This window comes from Ornithodoros turicata, unplaced genomic scaffold (genome assembly GCF_037126465.1).
Source record: "Ornithodoros turicata isolate Travis unplaced genomic scaffold, ASM3712646v1 ctg00001161.1, whole genome shotgun sequence".
Classification (NCBI taxonomy): domain Eukaryota; kingdom Metazoa; phylum Arthropoda; class Arachnida; order Ixodida; family Argasidae; genus Ornithodoros; species Ornithodoros turicata.
In genome coordinates this window covers 126,341-148,118 of record NW_026999483.1, presented here as the reverse complement: position 1 = coordinate 148,118, position 21,778 = coordinate 126,341, and the positions used below count along the sequence as shown (strand labels likewise).

The 21,778-nt window shown below is 46.4% G+C and overlaps 1 protein-coding gene across 2 annotated transcripts in view; it reads left to right on the top strand.

Moving 5' to 3' along the window:
- Nucleotides 1-21,778, top strand: part of LOC135376580 (chromatin target of PRMT1 protein-like) — a 31,465-nt gene that overhangs the window by 3,606 nt on the left and 6,081 nt on the right. For both annotated transcript variants that reach the window (XM_064609115.1, XM_064609114.1), the window contains 2 exons: nucleotides 9,996-10,236; nucleotides 10,353-10,419. In XM_064609115.1, the coding sequence (XP_064465185.1) occupies nucleotides 9,996-10,236; nucleotides 10,353-10,419 (308 nt within the window). The remainder of the gene's footprint in view (nucleotides 1-9,995; nucleotides 10,237-10,352; nucleotides 10,420-21,778) is intronic.

Below are 21,778 nucleotides of genomic sequence, written 5' to 3'. Positions count from 1 at the left end.
GCGTGCTGTACGTCTACATCGAACAGCCGGCACCGCTGTCATCGGCTATCACACTACCGCTGGAATCCTATGACGCGCCCTTAGTAACTTCCGCACATTTTTCGCGAATGAAAAGGACAAAGCGCGGCTTGGAGATTAGGGATGAAGTCATCCACACGAAAAGGAGTTGGAAATGAGGGCAGGCTGCCAACGGGAGAAGTTAGTGACCCCACGGAGCTTTGTTTCGCACGCTCCGAAGTGAGAAATCACGGGGTCATGCTACCTTCCCCGCGCACGCGACCTGCAATGGAATCGTCCATGCCGGCCGTGCGCAGCGCGTGGCCGTGACGTGCGCAGTGGCGACTGGTGTCGGAGCATTCCTTTGGTAGTCGACACCATTTGAAAGTTGACACGAATCAGGCAGCTATGGACGCTAAGAAAAGGAAGAACCTGGACTTCGCGACCAAGCTCGACATCATCCGACGTGTTGAGAATGGAGAAAAGAAGTCTTCGGTAGCAGAAGCATTCGGCATCCCACGGAGCACGCTGAGTACGCTTCTTCGGAACAAGGCGGACATCAGAATGAAAGCAGCAGGACAATCTCGCAAGGGAGCATGCCGCTTGAGGACGCCGGCGTTTGAAAGGATCGAGAAGGCGCTGTATGCATGGTTCCTTGATATCCGGGCCAGGAACCTTCCCGTAGATGGACCAACGCTGATTGAAAAAGCCAAGTGCTTCACAGTGGCCTTTCACGACGAGAACTTCAATGGCGGTACGGGGTGGTTACAAAGATTCAAGGATCGCTACGGGATAGTCGGAAGGACAATTTCAGGCGAAAGCGAAGCTGTGAACGCCCAGGAGATGGAGAAATGGCTGTCGGACCAGTGGCCGGAAATTGCCGCAAAGTTCTCACCTGCGGAGATTTTTAACGCGGACGAGACTGGTCTGTTTTGGCAAATGCTTCCCAATAAGACTCTCGACATTCGTGGAAGCACATGTCATGGAGGGAAACTCAGCAAGGTTCGTGTGACTATCCTTTTAGCAGCGAACATGGACGGGTCTTGCAAACTCCGCCCGTTCGTGATTGGAAAAAGCAAGGCTCCACGCTGCATCAAAAACTGCAGAAGCCTTGCCGTCCAATACGGGTTCAACACTAAAGCATGGATGACGCGGCAACTGTTTTCGGAGTGGCTACAAGCTTGGGACAGCGAGTTGGGCAGGTCTAATCGTCGCGTATGCCTTCTCCTGAACAATTGCTCGGCGCACCACACGACATGCAAGCTGCAGAACATTGAAGTGAGGTGTCTCCCGCCCAATACGACGTCAATGCTTCAGCCCCTTGATCAGGGTATCATAAAGGCATTCAAGGTAGGCTACCGGAGGCGTCTGCTTCAGCGCCTCCTGGCTAATCTTCGAATGGGTGTGGACCTCAAGATCGACCTGCTGGGTGCCATACAAATGATGACCGGTGCGTGAAACAGTAGCTAACTGCTTTCGCAAAGCGGGCGTCGTAGCAGTTGCAGACGAGGCGTGTGCGGATGCCTTGGACGATGACGACTTCGAGTACGCTCTTGACGACGAGCTTCGAAAGGTCGCAGAGTTCCCAGAAGCCGTTCCCACTGATCTGACGGCATATGATTTTGTAAGCGCCGACGACAATGTGCACGTTGTGGCAGAGATGATGGATGCGGACATCATAGCGGACGTTGCTGGTGACGACGGCGATTCAAGCGGCGATGATGGCTCACTGGGAGGTGTTAACAGCGACGATGTCATGCCCACAGCCACCGAGATCGCTTCGGCTTTCGCTACCATTCGTCGCTGCTGCGGGGCAATAGAAGGAGCTGGACTTTCTCATTTAGGAGGCCTCGAGAAGATAGAAAATAGTGTAATAGACTTCATGGCTCGCAACAAGAGACAAGCCCAACTCACGGAGTTCTTTCGTCCCAAATAAATGTTGTTAACTGTCTTGTTGCCCGCTTTGTTTGTGCAGTTTCTGTTCTCGTTCATGCAGATCGGTAAGCTCCTGTTTCATACTATCCCAATTAAATGGTAATTAATATGGCACACGCGAATGTCTGTTAAAATACGAACGCTTTATATATCGAATTATCGATATATCGAATTATTTGCCGATCCCCTTCGAGTTCGATATATGCGGGTTCGACTGTACACACCAACTTGCTCGCATCATACTTGTGTGCTTATTGCTCTCCAAGTTGGGAGCCGTGAGGTGATCTCTACAGTTTCAGACTGCTCTTGGATTCCTAAGGCTAGCTCTCAATTAATGATGTGGTCAAGGCCTGTTGTTGACTGTCACTGTAACATGGTACCTTTGGCAATGAAACATATTGCGTATGTGGACAGTTGATGACTGTCCTACACTGACCCCTCAGCTACGGTGAGATTAGCCTCTAAATTGAGTCGAAAATTGCCCCAGATGCGATGAAACTGGACGATCGTAATGAGTGACCATACACGCGCAAAGCCAAAAGTGGTCTTTCCAGAGTGCCTTGACGTGCTTCTATCACTGCATTTATCAGCCTGTAACATCTATGCTTGTTCCTCCTTTGTACGTGTCATTGAATCGGGACTGGTTCGGGCATATTGATTCTGTTCGGGTTTAGCTCCACTGAACCGAGATTATCAGCTTGAACCGGTTCAGGTTTTTCGGTTTGGTTTAATCTCAGGCAGAAACCCCTAAAAGAAGCTGTCAGCAGTTGCGACATTTACAGGGATTGGAACAGTTACTTTTTTCAATCCTGGTTTAACCGGTTTGTCGGCAGTAATTTTAATATATGAGAGCGAGCTTAGCCTCACCGCACACGGTTGTAAGAGAAAGGTGAAAAACCTTCCGTGAAAGCAGGTGAAAATATGAGACACATAATATTTATTTCCTGATATTTTGCTGTTTTGTACTTCCGTGGTCGCCTGCTGAAAAGGAAAGTCGTGTCTTTTGGCAAACCTGGTCAGGGCCCTCTTTTGCTCCGTAAGAAAACTAGCGATACAGTCACAAACTTTTACTTGCATCTGGCATTGTACAATAGATAAAAAAACAAACGAAAAAGGTAGGTCGGTAATACAGTTATTTCACCTCTGAACCAATTCCGGAAGCAGTAATTGTATTGTGGCGGCATCGCCAGCGCCATCACATCAAGGCGCGAATAATAAATAGCCTTGCCTCGCTCAGCCCGAGCTCTCGCTCTGACCTGGCAATTCCACCGCCATCTTGTTGCCTGGTCTCGTTAGTGTTCAGTAGCACTACAGTATCATCGCCAGCTCCCCTGGCATAGTGGTTAGGATGATCGCTTCCCACACCGAGACTGGGAGGTGACACGGCTTCGAATCCTGTCACCGGCTGTGCTGTCTCAAGTTTTCACTGGGTTTTCCGAAGAGTGTCCAGACGACTGTCAGCACAGTTCCCCCTGAAGTTGGCCCAGGATGCATACTAACCCCCCCCACTCCTTCCTGCTCCCTCTCTCCATCTGTCCAATTCTGTATGCCATTCATAGCCACAGTGGCTTGACGGCGCTAACGCGGAATTTAAAAAAAGTAACCGTATCAAATTTTTTTGGTTCAGGACAAAGAAAACATTTTCGGGCTTGGTTTGGGTTTGACAGAAAATCATGTTGTTTTGTTTGTTTTTCGTATGGGTTCAGTTCCAGTTCTCTGGTCATTGCTGCCGTTTGTATCCCAGTACGTGTATAGCATCTAGATGAGCGGATCTCAACTGGGGTTTCGCAGAACCTAGTCCTAGGCGTTCCACCAGCACATTGTCCTGAGGTTCCGTCAACACCATTCTGTTGAGATCCCAGGAGTGAAACTTGAGTCAGTACCAAGGTTTGCTTTTGACAACATGTGCCATGAGCCATGCCCGACATTTCACCATTGGTCTCGGGACTTGCACAAGCATTGTCTGACATCGCGAGATCATAGCCAGCAGCTCTCTTCAGTGCCGGTTGGGTTATCCTACAATCTAACTTCAAAATAAATAATATCGTATCAATTAAGCGAATAATACACCATACATGATCTATCTTTCATGGTCCACTCTCCCCAGTTCCTCTGCTCCTCCTTCTCATCCTGCTTGGAGACAGCCCGGTCACTTGGTCCAGCAGAAAGCAGTCATCTGTTGCTCTGTCAAGCACCGAAGCAGAGTAATATTTCCGTGGCTTATGCTTCGCAGGAAGTTTTGTGGCTGCGTCCATTGTTGGGAGATTTCGGACTAGTCTTTGATCAACCGACACCGACAGGGCTGCATTAAGCTTGCCCTTAGTGAAGGGATCAACGCTAGGACAAAGCACATCGATGTCTGTCACCATCACTTACGTGATCTAGTAGCACGCAACATCAGCTTTCAGTACCGCGAAGTCCACTGACAACATCGCGGACGCTTTGACGAAACATTTACCACGACCGAGACTGGAAGCGTTAAGGCAAAGGATGGGGCTCATAAAGGGATAACCTGTCGAGGGGGGGTGTTAGAAGTCGACATGCTAACCTTGTTGCATGCGCACCCATTCTGGCGCACCTCCCCCACTTTCGGAATAAACCCGTCCCGTGCACACGCACTGTTGCTCGCTCCCAGGTTTACTGCTTTCTCACAGTTCTTCCAAATCGTCGTGGCACGATCATGGGTTCACTTGCATAACGTACGGTATTCACCCGAATGTATGTCGACCCCCGTACTTCAAGATCCGTGAAAATGAAAAAATAGAAAAGCAACGTTTTGTGGCATCAAAAAGCTAAAACATCACAAGACCCATCTTCTGTCGTGCTTCCTCGATCTTCAACGGAGGTTTAGGGCGCATCGTCATTGAGAGACAGTCCAAACTTCCTGAATGACCATGTCGCGCGGCACTGCCGCCCACGCTACCAAAACCCAGCTGCAGACCTCGGACAACGACATGTGCTTGATGCGTCCTGTCTGAGTCTTCTCGTGTCCTTCCAACCATTCGTTGTACAACAGCCTGACATGGCTTTAAACGGTTTGCTTAAGCTCACGTCGAGCGGTTGCAGCTGGCTTGTCAGACCGCCGTGGATCACCAACATGTCAGTTCTGATGTCACGGAGCACTGCCTTCACTTTTTCTGTGATGTGGCCTCGGAACGAATCAAGTACGAGGAGATTGTTCGGTCAGAGAAGTGCATCGGGCCGAAGACACAAGACGAAACTATTTAATGACCACGTCATCGTTCACAAATCCCTTTTCATTAGCACAGACTATTACATCTTTTGGGGACTGCTCCTTCGGCACTGTCTTGCATTTGAAGACGATGTAAGGCCCAAGTTTTTTGTCGTCTCCCAGGCATGACAGCATTACTGTGAAGCGCAACTTCTCGTTGCCAGTTGTTAGAAGATTAACCTCCCCTTTTGCAAAGACCGTCATGTTACTTGTCATATTGAAGAACACCTGCATCTGATGCACGTTTCCAATTTCTCCGATCATATAACGACGCTGGCCCGAAGCTTAAGAAAGTAACAATGTAACGCCAGAACCTTCTGTTCACATTCATCTGGAAGTTTCTGACATATCGTAGTCCGTCATTGAAGGGTAAATCGTACGTGACAAGGAGTTTTCAGTCACACTTTTCTTGCACGAATGCCTTCAGCTTGTCTTCAATCGATGGGCAACGTCCCGTCTTCAGCCCTTTGAATCCGCTACATGTCAGCTGAAGATTGCTTCACATTGCTTTTGCCATTTCCTCACCAGGCGTTCCAGAATGCCAAATTCTCGTTCTGCAGCACAGTTATCGTTGACTTCCTCAAAAAGCAAGCTTGAACTACTCTGCCCGTGGCGAAGAACAAAAGAACAACTCCGTCTTCGTGCTTTTATAGCTGTCACATGTCCATGTGTCATGTCATGTGCGACTTTGCTTTCTCTCTCTCACCCGCCAAGTGAGGAATGTTGCCGTGGCCATACACAGTGTGCAACCAGCGTTTCAACCACAGATGCACGTGGTTCCCGATTATTAGTAGACCCCCATTTTGGAAAAGGGTCGACTTACATTCGGGTAGATACAGTGAGTTGAGAATCACAGATCTAAATGAATGTCATCACTAGGGTTCTTCGCTTTTGGGTTAAACCTGATTTTTCACGAGAACTACCTCCCCGAACAAGTTTTCAAGAATTTAGGTAAAAACCCGAAATTCTTGTGGTCCTTCAACTTGTCATTCTAGGTAAACCGTCAGAAAAGTGAATCATAATATCACCAAAGAGAGCTGCTTGTGACAACCTATTTGTCCTGCAGGAGTCAAAGGCAAGCTTTTGTGGAGATCTGGCAAGTGTTCGAATACTGTGTGGAAATACAAAGATTCTTTTTCATCCCAGTGTCACGGCAGTGGTTTGTTTCATATGCCTTTAATTTTATCCGAAAATTCCCCGATGACATATCAAACAGAGATTGTAGTGCCCGATTTCTCCCTGAGCTCTCGTGTGCAAATAGCACCCAATTTTTACCATCAAATTTGAAAAATGGGAAAACCCGAGCCATAACAAATGAGGGTGAGAGCTAAAGTTTGCTCATTTATTGCTCTATGCTCAGAGTTATCAGACAACATTTCATCGTTCCCTGGTAAGCGTACATCCACAGAGGAGCAGGTTCTGAATGTGATGCTCTATGATGCTCTATGATGCTCTTGAGATACAAAATTCCACGGGGTTGGATTTTAATACCAGCCTCATTAGCGTTGAATATGTCCAGTGCTTTATGTCCCACAATAAGTGATGGCAGAGTATTGATTGCCAGTGATTGGCAAACAATATAGTACTGTATTGAAGTGCAAAGTGTGCAGAAGGGAAGTGGGCTGAAACACAACAGGAAATGCACTAGATTAAGTTTATTTTTGAAAATTCACTGTAATTCTGCTCTGCACCATACATTCGGCCACATTTATCCCGTTCAGAAGAGACTGTAGAAGTCTAGTACATTTGACTCATCCACCTGGTACTTAAAGCACCATATCGCACTGTGGATGTGATCCCACACTGAGCAAGCTGTCACAGCTTCCAAACAGTCCTACTGGTTATCTTCGCTATCACCATGATCACTCTTGGCACCAGCATTTGAAAATTCCACTAAAGCACCATCATAAAGCGGTTCACATATGTGTTCACCATCAGCATAGGAAATCCACTCCTCTGCAGCTGAGTCTGGAAGCGAAGAGTTCAAAACTGTCTTTGGCAATTCCGCTTGGTTCAAGTCAGTGTCCGAGTAGGGGCACTAGTCATCGCAGACTGTCCGCAAAGATGTCAGCCATCATCCATGCCCTTCCGTTCGTATGGTAGTGACAGTACATCTCTGGCAAAAATTTCTTCCCAAAGTCTCTTGGCTGTTTTAATTTTTCCTACGATCAGTCCCAGAAGCATTGCGTAAAAGGCTGACAGTGACTTTGTACCAGAGGTAGGTTTTGCGGATGATGTCCTACTTGGACCCATCTTGTAAAATAATGCAGTTTCATCGAAGTTATAGATGTCATCTAGGCTGTAGCCTCGGAGAATTCTCTGGGGGCACTCAACCAGAATTTACAAACTTCTTGTATAGAGGTTCAACTGTAATCCTATGGCGAAGGTCGCCATTCCCCGTGGGAGTTGGAAAAATCTATGGGCTACTGTATACAGTCGCTGTCTGATTTTTCGGACTCGGCGGGGATCGCGCAAAAGTCCGAATAATCGAGAAGTAGAAAAAAACGAATTTCGCTTCAAACTCTACTAAGCCCTAGTAGGCTGGAAAAATTTGTTGATGCTTTCCTAACGCGCTTCCAGCTCTGCCTGATAACGTCAGCTTCTATTTCCCGAAGCGACATTTCGTCAATGTACACTGTCAGATGCACCGCCGTCATCAAGTCCGTAAGTCGGCTTCACCTAACGCATGCATGCTTTAGGTGAAGCTCGCTTTACAGCGCTGTCGCACGGGGGCAAAAAACGAAGACGCAAAGGCTCTACGACAGACCTATTATACTCAGAGGAATGGAAAATGAACAATCACCACTGCCTATTATGTTGCCTCAATATTTTAGTTGGTTGATTTCTTTTGATACAAATTTCGGATGATACCAATATTTTCCGTCGCCCCAAGAGAGAAATTCGCTGTTTGGGCAAACAGAGCCCAAAATACCGAGCGATGGAGCTGCACGGTGTCCGAAATTCTGGATGTTCTTATACATCAACTCTATGGGACCCGCAGCCGTTCCGCGAACGAGTCCAAAAAATTGGTCGGCGACTATAGCCATATCTGTTGTGTAAATTGTGTGGCAAGTGCTCGTGCAGCTGTCGCTCTGAAGCCGATCACGCTGAAGGCACACAACCGTCGACCTCGCACATTGTGAATGTATTGTTAAATGTGTACGACGAGCCCTTCAGAAATGTTGATTTTCATACTTGTGGCATGTGACCAAGAGTGAGGGAGCTCCGCCTCCTGGATGCGAAACGCAGCACTTCCCAAGTCTCTACTCTCGCCTAAGAGATGGCGCAGTGTTACTGTTGTTTCGCATGTTCCAAGACTACTACCATGGTGCACCAGTCTAACCCTGTGCTTCACCATCCGTTAACCAGCAGCTGCTGCAAGGTTTCTGCAGCAGGAGGCTTGCGACAAACGAAACAACGGTAACGCTGTGCCATCTCTAGGGCCAGAAAATTTAGGCACTAAAAGCATAAAGGCAAAGGCAATAAAAGCATGGGCAATAAAGTGCAAAAATAGGCGCATTAATCTTGTATGCTCTTGTGCTTTGTGGGTGTTTGAGAAGGCGGAAAAGCTTGCTCGTTTAAAGCTTAAAGGCTACGGTACCGTACAAGCTTTGACTTCTGGAACACCACGAATGCCACCTCGGCCGAGAACCACCCTATATACTTTGAGTTGTCTGCCCTTCAAGACCTTGAAAGACCAAGAAAGGCAGAATCTTTTGATGAAATATGCATGGAGCCCTCCTAACAAACCAAGGGACTGAAGGAAACGAAACGCAAAAAGGAACAAAATGCGCAAACACGCAGAAACGAGCAAACACCTGACAGGTGCACTGGCACCTCTAAAGAAGGCTGCTATGGCATCTGAATTAGCCACAGTCCATCAGAGTCAATAAAATGGCAGGCTACCCCGAAAATGCCGCAATTAGGCATTTATAGGCAAATGCCTCAAAATTCCAGCCCTAGCCATCTCTTAGGCGGGAGCAGAGACTGGGGAGTTGCCTGCCCTCTGCATCCTCTTATAGAGGATATGCAAAATGCAACGCCCTCTTGTAGTGCGCACGGAAACCTCCAGAATTCCGCCTTGCAGACGCTGCACTTGAACTTGTGTTCAAATCAAAAGCAATGCTAACAGTCTCGCTGCAGGAAACGGCTGCAACGAACAAATTACTGACTGCTTTCAACCCTAACTTGCTTCACAATTTTTATACGTAAATTTTTGTGACCGTTGAAGTCCCGCATTTCTTTCAAAATCATAACAGCCACGTCACTCCTGCAGTTTTCTCCGCCACAACATCAGTTAAGCAACGGGGAACGTAACGACGGTAGTGTCGGAGTTCGGCAGCTATAACGATTTGAATTACAGCAATATAAATGCATTTAGTGACACCAGTACCACAACTCTAAGTGCATCGCTAAACGTGCCCAAGCCCCCTTCCAGGAGAGCATCTCCCGTGGGTTACAACTCTGGTTTATTTGAACAAATATACTGGCACCCTCAAGTTTGAATTAATGAGAGTCCACTCTATGAGTGTCTGTTCTATGGTGTCCCCAGTTTACAGGAGACAACGTAGTCCAAGAAACACAAGTGGGCTTGAGCCAAAATGTATACGAGAAATTAATTTAAAAGATGATACTAAACATTAGAAGTGGGGAAACATTCCACTTGTATCATTCACCAGGTTTAAATAATGCATTTGGATTACCTGAATTTACGCAAGGGGTCGATGCTGATGGCCATTGGCAAGCGTACCACATTTTCTGTGGAAGGGAGTTTTGAAATCCTTCTTCAAAATGTACAGTGAAACCCAATGTGTTTTCCTGAAACTTGCAGCGGAGCCTGAAGCAGCGATTGGGTCCCACAAATGGTGCAGTAACACCCATGGGTGTAAAGTCTCGCCTGGGCATAGGAGGCGTTCCCCTCCACAACCGCCTTGGACCACGTGGAGGAGTGTCTTCTTATGCGGCCAGGAACACTGCAGGAACATCACCCATGCTCAGATCCAGACTGGGGTACCGGAATGGACCTCCACCATCAGGAGCGAGAAGCTATGGTGGAGGACAAGTTCGAAGGGGTAAGCACTGAGCACTATCAGACTTCTAGAAAATCAAAACTGTGATTATGGTTCAGTTAAAAATGCAAATGTGTGTCTCTTATGTAATATTAAAGCTATGACTATTTTCCTTACAGGACGTGGATTCAACAGGAACTTGTACAGGACACCTCGGAATGGCAACACCCTAGGAGGGCAAATGAGGCAAGAAAGCACGTTTTGTCCTAAAGAGCAAGTGACATTTCCTCGGGTTGCCCTCTTGTTACACTCATATTGATGATGTATGAGTAGGGCAGTGTGTTTTAGTGTAAAAATCGTTTTTGCCCCAGAATTGCATCATTGCCACTTCAGGTAAAACCCTGAGAACTAACTTGGCAAGTGCAATTGTTGGTACAAGCACTGGAGAACGCTAGGCATTGCACATTCAGCATGACTGTTCCGCATCCGGTGTTAATCTAAAATGCGAAAAGTGCTCTGTTTAAATATTCGACCCGGTATCGGTCAATTTTACACTATTTTATGGCTTCTGAAATGAAACCCGATTCAAACCCCCAGTTTTCAAAAGCATAAAACGTGAAAACCTTCCTTATGTATAAACCTGTGTTCATGCTGCTGAAATTGTTTTCTGGGATCATTTTCTCTTATCCACGCATTGGATTTCAGTTTAATTGTGCTTACTGTCAGTCATCAATAACTGCCTGTAGGCTTACCGTATACACCAGGTTATAGGTTGATCCCACGTATAAGCGGACTCCGTTTTTTCAAGAAGAAACTGGGAAAGATATTGACTGGCAAGCTGCGTGTAATCATTAAGGAAGAGTGGAATGGTTTACTGTGCAAAGCTATCGTAAAACAGAGTAGTTAACTACAGTAGTTAGGTTACTGCAGGTGCCAACTACTTCAGATATTGCCGCAAGCTTTACAACACGATTATGCTTCCGACTTTTACCTTGAGCTACTTGTTGGATGAGAACGGAGGTGCAGAGCAATTGTGCCGTGCATGTGTACTAAATCTTCACATTTAATGCTTGTCCAGTGAAGCCTCATACGCATGAATTTGCATTGAAACCGCATAGGATGGATGGCTTCGTGATCGATGATCGTGGCTAAGCGAAAATATTTTACAGTCCACAGTGGCGCAATCGGCAGCCACCACAATATTTGTGTGTGGCGCATTGATCTGTGAGGAAGGAGCCTGAGTGTCAATTTCGTACATGGTCCATCGCATGTTGTACGTACCTTTATAGCATAAGCTTTCACTCTGTAGAAAATATTTCCGCAGCAAGCTCTTTTGTCAGAGCATAATTTACGAGAGACAGGCAGTGGATTTTACGACAGTATGTGAATTAAACGACGTAGGCACAAGTGTATATTTTAAATATCATTATCACTGCTTGTGATTCATATTTAGGTGTCCAGGAACACTACAAGGGATTGGTGTTGATGGACAACGTTAAGTACAGTAAAAGCTCGTTAATTCACCACTCGTTAATTAGAATTATCGGATAATTCGAACCAGCATTCACGGTCCCGCCAACTCCCCATAGACACGCATGTAAAACGCCGCTCGTTAATTCGCACGCGAAACGCGCCTGCCGCGGATAATTCGAACTGAGCGCCACCTCACGCGTGCGCAAAAAAGTAGGATTTCTAAGTTTTTGCCGGCGGCGGACCCGGCGGCGGACAGGCGTCGCCGTAAACAAGAGATTGCCCTCTTCATTTTCCTTCTTTCTTGTCCCGTGATCTCTCGTGCTGCTGCTACTGTTTCCACGCCGCTGATCGTCGAGCCTCCCCACTCCCCACGGTGTTCGTCGGCATTTTTCTTTTTTTGTGTGTGTGCGCGCGGGAGCACGTGGTTTTGCATTCGTCATGCCGTCGTCGGAAAGAGGAAAATACTGCGCCAAGACGCTGAAAGACAAAATCTCGATTCTGCGTGAAGTCGACGAAGGCAAGTTATCGAAGCTGGAGATAGCCAAGAAGCACAACATCCCAAGGAGCACGTTGTCTACCTATGTTCGAAACAGAAGAACCATTGAAGAGGCATACGAAGCCGAAGCATTTGCTTCCGACAGGAAACGTCTAAGGACTGCTAAGCACCCGGACTTGGAGCGTGCCCTTCTCACGTGGATAAAGGACGTGAGAAGCAGAGACATCCCACTCAGCGGTCCAATCATCATGGCGAAGGCAACTGACTTTGTGCTTCGCTTAAACCACGCTGATTTCGCCGCATCTGAAGGTTGGTTTCAGCGCTTCCGAGAAAGGCATAACCTGGTTTTCCGGACAATCAGTGGCGAAGCTAAAGAAGTTAACAAGGAAACGTACAGCACGTGGCAGAGAGGGCAGTTGGAGGACTATCTGGCCAGGTATTCCCCACATGACGTCTTCAACGCGGATGAAACCGCTTTGTTTTTCAAACTTCTGCCGGAAAAGACGATAACGTACAAGGGCGACGACTGCGCAGGCGGCAAGAGGAGCAAGGAACGCGTGACTGTGCTGCTTGGAGCCAATATGAGTGGCACGGAAAAGCTTCCGCTGTTTGTCATCGGGAAGTCGTCGAAGCCACGGTGTTTCTAGAACGTTCGCACCCTTCCTACAGAATACACATCGAATTCGAAGGCGTGGATGACCGGTGAAGTGGTGGCTCAAGAAGCTTGACAGAAAGTTCGAGCTGCAGAAACGGCGCGTGCTATTGATTGTGGACAATTGTTCCGCTCACAAGGTGGATGTTGAGCTCAAGTCAGTTGAGCTTGCCTTCCTGCCTGCCAACATGACAGCAGCCCTGCAGCCGATGGACCAGGGTATCATCAAAAACGTCAAGTCCTTCTACAGGCGGCATATCCTGGAGCGCATGATATTGTGCCCAGGAAGTTACACTGTTAACCTGCTCTCTTCCATGCATATGCTAGCTCGAGCGTGGGAACAGGTTACTGCGGCAACGATCTCGAATTGATTCAGACATTGCGGATTTGTTGTTGCTGACACGGAGGCTTCTGACAGTGCTGCAGCGCCGGAGGTGGCCTGTGAGGATGTCAGTGACGTGCTGCCTGAGGCGCTCCATGATGTGAACTTCAGTGATTACGTCGATGCCGATTGTGGTGTGGCTGTGTGCGGCGCGCTGACCGACGATGACATCATTTCCGAGGTTGTCGGCAGCGAGGACGCGGCAACGGACATTTGCGACGACGATGACGAGGAGGACCCACCAGTGCGCCCGTCTGCGTCGCAGGTGATGGAGGCGCTCAACGTTGCGCGTCTCTTTTTCTCTTGTGAAGAAAACGAAGAAAGCTCGCTGCGTCATCTTCACGCGCTCGAACAAAATTTGTCAGCGATTGTGCTCAAGGAAAAGAAGCAGAGCATGATCACTGACTTTTTTCTAAAATAAACTGCCGCTACCGGTATTGCCGGCGCTGAGTACGTCTCCATATTCTTGTACATTCGCTAATTCGAACTCCGGTTAATTCGAACTTTTTTCTAGTCCCCATGAAATTCAAATTAACAAGCTTTTAGTGTAGTTATAGATGTAGGTAAAATACATTGCAGTAGTTAAAAGAAGTAGTTTTAGCTACTCCCCTGAAAGGTAGTTGAACTACTAGCTAAACCACTCCATCGCAAAGTAGTTAGTACAGTGAAACCCACGTATAACGATATTGACGGTAATCGCAAATTCCATCGTTATGTGGGGTACATCGTTACACGAGGGTTGACCTAAATAGTGCGTCCTCGAAAAGTCGCGAGCCACCCCGCGTGTAGCAAGAGAAAAAGAAACAGATGCTTAAAAAAAAAACAGGAAGCTGTGTGACATCACACTGGCTTGGGAAAACAGCGACCAGAACTCATGGAGGGAACCAGGGAACATATCAGGAAAACTTCTGGCAATATTACAAGTCACCATTTTGTAAGTCGGCTTCACCTAATGCCTGCGTGCTTTAGGAGAAGCTCGCTTTAGAACGCTGTTGCGCGACTCACGGGTGGACAGCACGTGCTTTGCCTTTTGAATCGTCTGGCGAATTTAGCAGCATTGGCCAAATACGGGGACATAAAAGCGTTCCCACCGACCTCTTCCACTGACGATATTGGAAAATGAATAGTCGCTGTCTATTTTCTTGCCTGAGTTTTTATTTTTGTTTAATTCTTTTGATACGAAATTCGGATTACACCAATTTTTTCTGCTACCCCATAAGATTCATATAATCGAGATTCTACTGTATCTTATTGCGTCGAAAATCACCACTAGGCTACGCGCACAGAACAGCATCCAACATCGTTATACGAGTACTCGGAACCGCGGTCTTCATCACTGTGTGCGGGTCGTTTCCCCATAGAAACAATGTATATTTTGACGGTAAAAATAATCAACCATCGTTTTACAGGGCATATCGTTATCTACGGGTTTTACTGTAGTGATAGTTAAAGGGACTATCTCATCCGGGAACGCACGTATGATACCAATAGGGTAATGTTCGTCAACACTTCTGAGTTAATTTGGCCAAATTTCTCTTCTGGAAACATCTTACATATGAAATAAACGAGTTTTAAAGGTTTGCATTGCATCTGCAGCCAGCATGCTGATGACGTAAGGCAGACACACGAATGGGAGCACAGCGGAGGCGATTGTCTCCGAGGTCGTCTGCTTGGCGTTCTCATCTCAATGTGCTAAGTGAGAAGTCATCAGTAAATATGCTGACTTTCGCTTACCAATGTGAGTCCTGACGTAACCATGTTGCGTGAAACACAATGTTACGCTCCTGGCTGTACGAACACGTTCGCGCTAACCAGGAACAACATTTCGCGAGCCGATCACAGAGAAGACGCCGTCCCCTAGAATTCCGTCTTGCTCGCCCGCCTGTCTGTCGGCCGCCAAGGCTACCAAGATCCCTCCAGCCACTCCATAATTGGTCTCCTCCACGTCAAAGGGCGCGCAGTGATTGGCCTCGTCCGTGGGATGTTTCCAGAGAGGGAAACCCTGAATGCATCGTCTGCTCTTGCCATTGTTATATCAAACTACACAGGAACAACACCACCAATTTGCGTCTGGGTTTCGGCATTATTATCAGTGATGAACGCGGAGTAAAATGGCACTAAAGTTTCGGAATCATCCGGGACAGATGCGATAGTCCCTTTAAACTTCTGCAGTTGTAGTTAGTGGCCATCACTGGTAAAACCTCATTCATTCCACATTGTCTGGGCAGTGAAAAAAACTTGAAATTGAGCAGGCATTCAAATTGAATTAACCTCTGCACGTAGAGAAGAAAAATATATTTATTTGCCAAAGAACTCACTTATCTTTGTCGCTTTCAAAAATGGCATCGCGTGTCACCGTTTATTCAGGATGGACTACGAGTCTATCATATCGCTCAACAGAGTGACAACTGTAGCGATGAATCTGCATGCACGCCGTTGTTTTCGGAAGCTTAAGCCAACAGCAAGCATGCAGATTCATCGCTACAGTCGTCACTCTGTTCATTTGCGCGAGACGTACTCAGAATGATGTCCCACTTGAGAGTGACTTCTATCCTGGCATACTCTTCAAAAGTCACGAAGCCCTCCTCGGAGGTTCCATCTCCAGCAGGAGCACATTGCAGATCTCGTGGCTGCGTCGATCGCCACTTTTTTTCATTCAGCGTTAGTGTCATATACTTCACCCGCAGGCTGTCTCCACAGCCCGTGGGCTAGTGGACTTGGAAGTGGATCTCAACAAGAGCACGAAAGCAAGCCAGAACATGCTTCGATAATCCATAATGGCAGCACAGCAGGGATGCAAGGAAGCGCAAGGAACGAGAAGGTTGCAAGACATGATTGATGGCTGGGAAAGCATAGTCAGCAAGGGAGAAAGCACATGGGTTTTTTAGGCAGGTTGTCATTGTAGGTTGGAAACCAATGGTAGATGATGATAGGAAACTTACAAATTAAGTGGGGTACAGGGTTAATTCCCCCATTCTCCACAAATTTTTCAGTCAAGTTGCAACACACGAAGATGGGACCACAGCAATCCTTCAAATCTTCCGGAATTTCGAATTAAGAGATATGAAATTAGCGGGGTGTGAGCTGCAAAGAAAAATTATTGCTCCTCATTGCTCCTTTTAGCCATGTAGCACGCACGTAGTTAAACTGACATTCACTTGGTCCAAGTGTACTTGACAAAAATGACACTAAATTAGCCTGTGGGGTATTACACGCAGTTGAGAGCAGCAACCATCGTGTCTTCGGGTTCATAGAGTTAATATAGGAAGACTCTAGAGAACGTACTTGGCGTGCTGTCAGCAATCAACTCCCACGAAATTTGACGTTGGGCTGTGTACTCCTGCACAGCTTGGAACTGTGAGGACATCATGGCAAGAAATTCCTTTGCCACCTTCTTAAAAGTGACGAAAAGTGTCAGTAAACCTTGGTTTGCAGGGCCTGATGCGATGTGAACCTTTTGAAGGCCATGAGGAAGATGACATACGGCTAATCGGTGACCAACTCTAGGTGTACGGCTCTGGTCACTGCCCATGTAAATAATGCACCATACGATTTTAGGTGTCCTTCGCTTGCACTGGAGTACAATGGGCCGGCAGAGTCCACCCCTACAACCTCAGAAGGAAATTGTTGAGTAACCCTATCCTTTGGCAAAGGTGCTTCTTGCTCCATGCACGTGAGAGTCTTCAAACGCTGACAGAAGAGACAGTGATGTAAGGCATATTTAACAGATTGTTAACCCTTGATTATCCAGTAATCCTCTCTGAGCTGATGAAGCGTCTCCTGTACACCAGCATGCGACATCATCAGGTGCTCTTCAAGGATTATGAGACGTAAGAACCATGCTTGAGATGCTGGTGGCAGCAATATGGGATGCTTGGAGGAATCATGCAGTATAATCTGTAAAAACGCCTTCTGATGTCTGCCATCAGGGCAATACGGTTCATCCTAAAAGACACAATGTCCAAATTCAGGTTTGTACCGGCATGTAACATGTCATTGAGAGACAGAAATCCAGGCACGCTAGAAGAAGTGTTAAAGACAATGGTCTGCAAGTGGAAGAAGTTTGTTATGTTGAAGGTTAATAGTCTTTACAGAGCGACAAAGCTTTGCCGAACGTAGTTGCATCAGGTAGTCACGGGACCACTGCCTCCAATACCGGTTAAGAAGCTTCTCTCTTGTTTGCAGAATCTGTGTCAGTGTGTTAGCAGGATGAGGTGGTGACACTCACTTCTGTAAGAGCGGCATAGCCGTAAGTGGCTTTCCAAGAAGCAGTTGCAAACTGTACTGACAGAGATCGAGGCCATTGTACACTTAAGACCGCTTACGCAGCTGTCAGTTGAGGTATGGAAGACGCAGCCTATTGGGGAATTTCTGGTGGCAGTGGCAAGTTGGAAGGCTGGGTTACGTCTAGTTTGCACTACCCTGAAAGGTTCCTCAGCTCAGGGCTGGGCCAGTCCACGCCATATGTTGCACCTCAAACATTGTTCCTCAGCATCTGTTTAAGGCTAAGTGGTTAGCCTCTGACCACCCCTGCAGTTTCCACATGGAGCCGCCAAAGCTATGGAGATACCGCAACTCTTTTCGTGCTGTGGAAAGGGAGAAGTGTTCATCTACCTATCTGAGGGTCACAAATATTTTGACTACTTGGCATATGTATCCTTAAGGTGGTGCGAAAAATGCTCTAAGAAGCCAAGTTTCGCATATCTCTCATTCTCTCTCCAGAAAAACTGAGATGACACTGGGAAATTCTGCATGCAGAGGCAATTTTTTGTGCCAAGTAATGGGTTATACATGTATGCAGTGTGGACGAACGGTGGTTGGTTGGAATTAGCCAAAAATTTGAACTAACGAGCTTTTACTGTAATGGCATTCTCTCCACTTTCCACATGCAATGCTCAGTCTTTCTGTCGACATCATGGGATCTAGTACATGCTCGCCATAGAAATCATAAGGAGAGAGGCTGGAAGGGAGAGCAAATGAGTTGTACAGAGGCAGGACCTCCTCCCAGCGTCCAAGTCCAGGAGGCACCATGATTGAGATTCTGGATTCGGCCGAATTTGGCCACAGCCTTTTCACGCGTGTAGACCAGGCACATTCGGCGCCATGGTATCCAGTCCAATCCAAGTCGTGCTTGCTTCTGCTGGGCTCCGTGTACCATGCTGTGTGCAAAGAGCACGTGTGTGTCTTATTCCGTGGGGAACGAGTATCGTACGGTTTAAACATTGTGCTGCGACTTGAAGAAACTGTCCATGGAATTTGTAGGAGACATTGGTAACATGCCAGGCCTGCTGTATCTATCATAGCGGCTGACATCTTGAGATGCACCCCTTGGTTTCTAGATATTATGGGAGTCCTATGGCACTCACACTGTGTCCCTGTAATGGAATGAAAATGGCCATTAAGGGTAGGCTTTGCAGATGGAAATCAGGTATAAAACTCAAGAGGGCTGGATTTGTTCGGCCATCCCTGACCATGGCTTGTGGAGCCAGCTACGACACCCAAGGGAACTATGGTGGTTGCAATAATGATGAAGGGAAAACAACAGCAGCTGCCAAACCTATGATATAGCTCTTACGATATCACAAACACATTGTACACAGCAGTCGACTTCACTCTCTGGGAACACTGGCACAGTACTCGTAAGTCCTGGATCTTGTGCATTCGCCTCGTTATACTGTAGCCTACTACAGTGCCGTCTAATGTACCTACATTTAGGAAACTTCTGCGCTTAGCCTAATTAGTAATCTAATCAGTCGAAATGAAATCAACGAATCAGCTGTCTGTTTTAAGCTAAATTTTGATGTTTATGTTGGCAAAAAAACAAAAAGTAGGGATTGAATTCATCACGTAAAAGTGATCTTCAATTCAGCAATGCAATAAAGTGTAGTGTGAGTTATTTTAACCAGCATCGGAATCACAACTTTTGTGGCATGTGCTGAAAACAAGATAACGAAGCAAATGAAATGCGAAATCTGCAAAATGGTGCTTGCGGTGATGAAAGCCACTTCACCACATGCAGCATTAATCGAAGCAAGAGATAGTATCAATCATTGGAGCTACGCGACAGTACTTTTGGCATAATTACGCATCTACTTTAGATATAGGGCTTTTTAACCTGAATTTCGCTATTTGACACCAAGAAAAGGTGGCAACACTGAACAGAGTAAATGCAGTGTTGATCATGTGTTGATGTTGTATTAAAGTGACTTTTAAGAAGTATCTCAACTACAGTTACATATAAATGGGTTTGAAGGTATCAGAGCTACGGCATCAGATACCCCATCGCAGAGAATACGTTGTAGTAGTTGCATTACAATAAAGCACCTTGAGTCACATGCAATGACTAGGGAGAGGATTTTAAGGCATTCAAAAAATGCTTCTTAGGTGTCACTAAAAAGGCACTAGAGAGAGAACCAAAGGCACGAATTTTCTCAGAATAGGTACGGTAATAATGCACTACGAGCGATGACGTCAGCATTGGTTGCTTTACGGTAACGTACCACTCTGTCCCGCCACTGTCTGAGTTTTTGGCGACTGCCATATTTCAACCACTCTACCGCATGCACTGACAGTTGCAACTTAGAAATAATATGCTGTATTATAACTCAAGTAACTTTTGCGAAGGTTCCACACAGTCAGCAAGAGAGAAAAGTAGGAAGAAAAAGAGTACGGGGATTTTGGCATCCACAAAACTGCTCTAGCCGCATGGCAATGTTTATTTTGTGAACACATCATCTTATTCAGAGCATGAAGACAGTAGAAAACCATCATAATTTCAATGTGTTCCAAATTCTGTCACTACAAATTGTCCTACATGCCGAGAACGACCTTACGACGTCAACCAATTTGTTGGTCTGTGCCTCTACAAACGTGTACTTGTGAGGGATACCATCTGGAACAGAAGGAGCATTACCACCAGAGCTGTAAAGTAACTAATTATAACTGATTGAGTTACTGTGAGCAACTACCATAACTTCACCCAAACTTTTTTTGAAAATTTTGGGGCAGATAAGCCACGGGCAAAATGACACGGCTGATTTGTGTGGTAAACCGGTGGTGCAGATATAAAAGCAATAATTTAAAATTGATATCACTTACCGTATAAGTAGTAATATTTGTGAGGAACTACTTTTCGCAAAATTTGCGAGTTCTGCAAAATATTTGAACCAATGACTGATAAATATGCCAATGAAATATGCTAGAAATTTGACGTGGGGCAACTCATGTACGCGGTTTCTTACGCTATTACACTGTATTGCCTCACAGAGTGTTCAGTTCTTCTCCGCTGCAAGAGTAGACAGTGGTTGAGCCTTCACGAGTACCACACGGATGTTGGCATCCCATGATTCCAGTTCCTTGTAAGCCTGGATCATCCAGCAAGCGCGTATGGGTTTAAGCACACTGCCACGTAGATCTGCCTTTGTAAAAGTTGCCGCATTACATTTGAATGCCAATCACATCCCTCTCAGTCAGAAGGGCTCAAAAGGAAGACAAATGCAGAGGGTTATTACCAAGGTGGAGGGCCGCAAAGACTCAGGGTCGACACACCGCGAATAATTGGGTGATCCTGGGTCCTCACAAATTCGCTAATTATTGAGCCCGCGAATTTAACCTCTTATACAGTATTCAACCCATCCTGTGTGTCTTCCGACGAGACCGTAGAGAAAGCCATGAACCTTATGGTCCACATTCCTGGGGTGTACAACAAAGGAGGTCAGTTCTAGTGTTTTACTAAGATTGGATTGTGCCCTTGTTGCACGCTTTTTTTCTGGATCGACGGGTCAATGGTCTTCCAGAAGACATGAATCACTCTCACCTCTTTCATTAAAGCTGCGTGGAGGAAGGTCTGTCTGCTTGAATATGAACGCACCCCTGTTGCGCTTTGTTGCCTGTTCGTGCATTGGCAGGGCGGTGCTGTTCCAGAAAACATTAGACACTTTCGTTAAAATGGGTATGGGGAAAATACGAAGGAAAAACAGTCATCAGGTAAGCCGTAGAGCCACTCACAAAAAAAAATTGTGTATAAGCCAATACGCATGAAACTACGGTGCTCTTTTTGGAACTAACTACTGTAGTCAACCACTATCTAAAATGTGTATTTGACTAATTTAAGTACTTTGTTGAGTTTCAAAGGTTACTTTTTCAATCAAATGTTTGATGTGAGTGCAGCAGGCGTCTGGCGCATGGGATGCAGGCGAATATAGTACGGCGAAGTGTGTCCTCGGCTGTTACTGTAGTGAAGCGACACGACACGTGTGTTGCCTGCTCGGGAACCCATCCCTAAGAACCCCGTATCCTTATTAGTCTTCTTTTAAGTAGGTTACACACTGCGATATGCACAACCTGAATGCGCTCTGCTCGCTACATGCGGACCATCCCCCCTACCAGATGAATAACAGCCTAACAAACAAGTATACATTCATAAAATTACAACGTTTATACAATACACTTTCTTGATACTCATTCTTTATACAGAACGACTTACTTGAAAGCACCTTAAACACTTCAAGTGTATGTCAGTCTCTTTGGAGTAATTATCCTCCCCCACCTTGACACTCTTTGGCCTCCCTGCTGCTTTTCACTTTTTGGCTGCTGTTCTAGT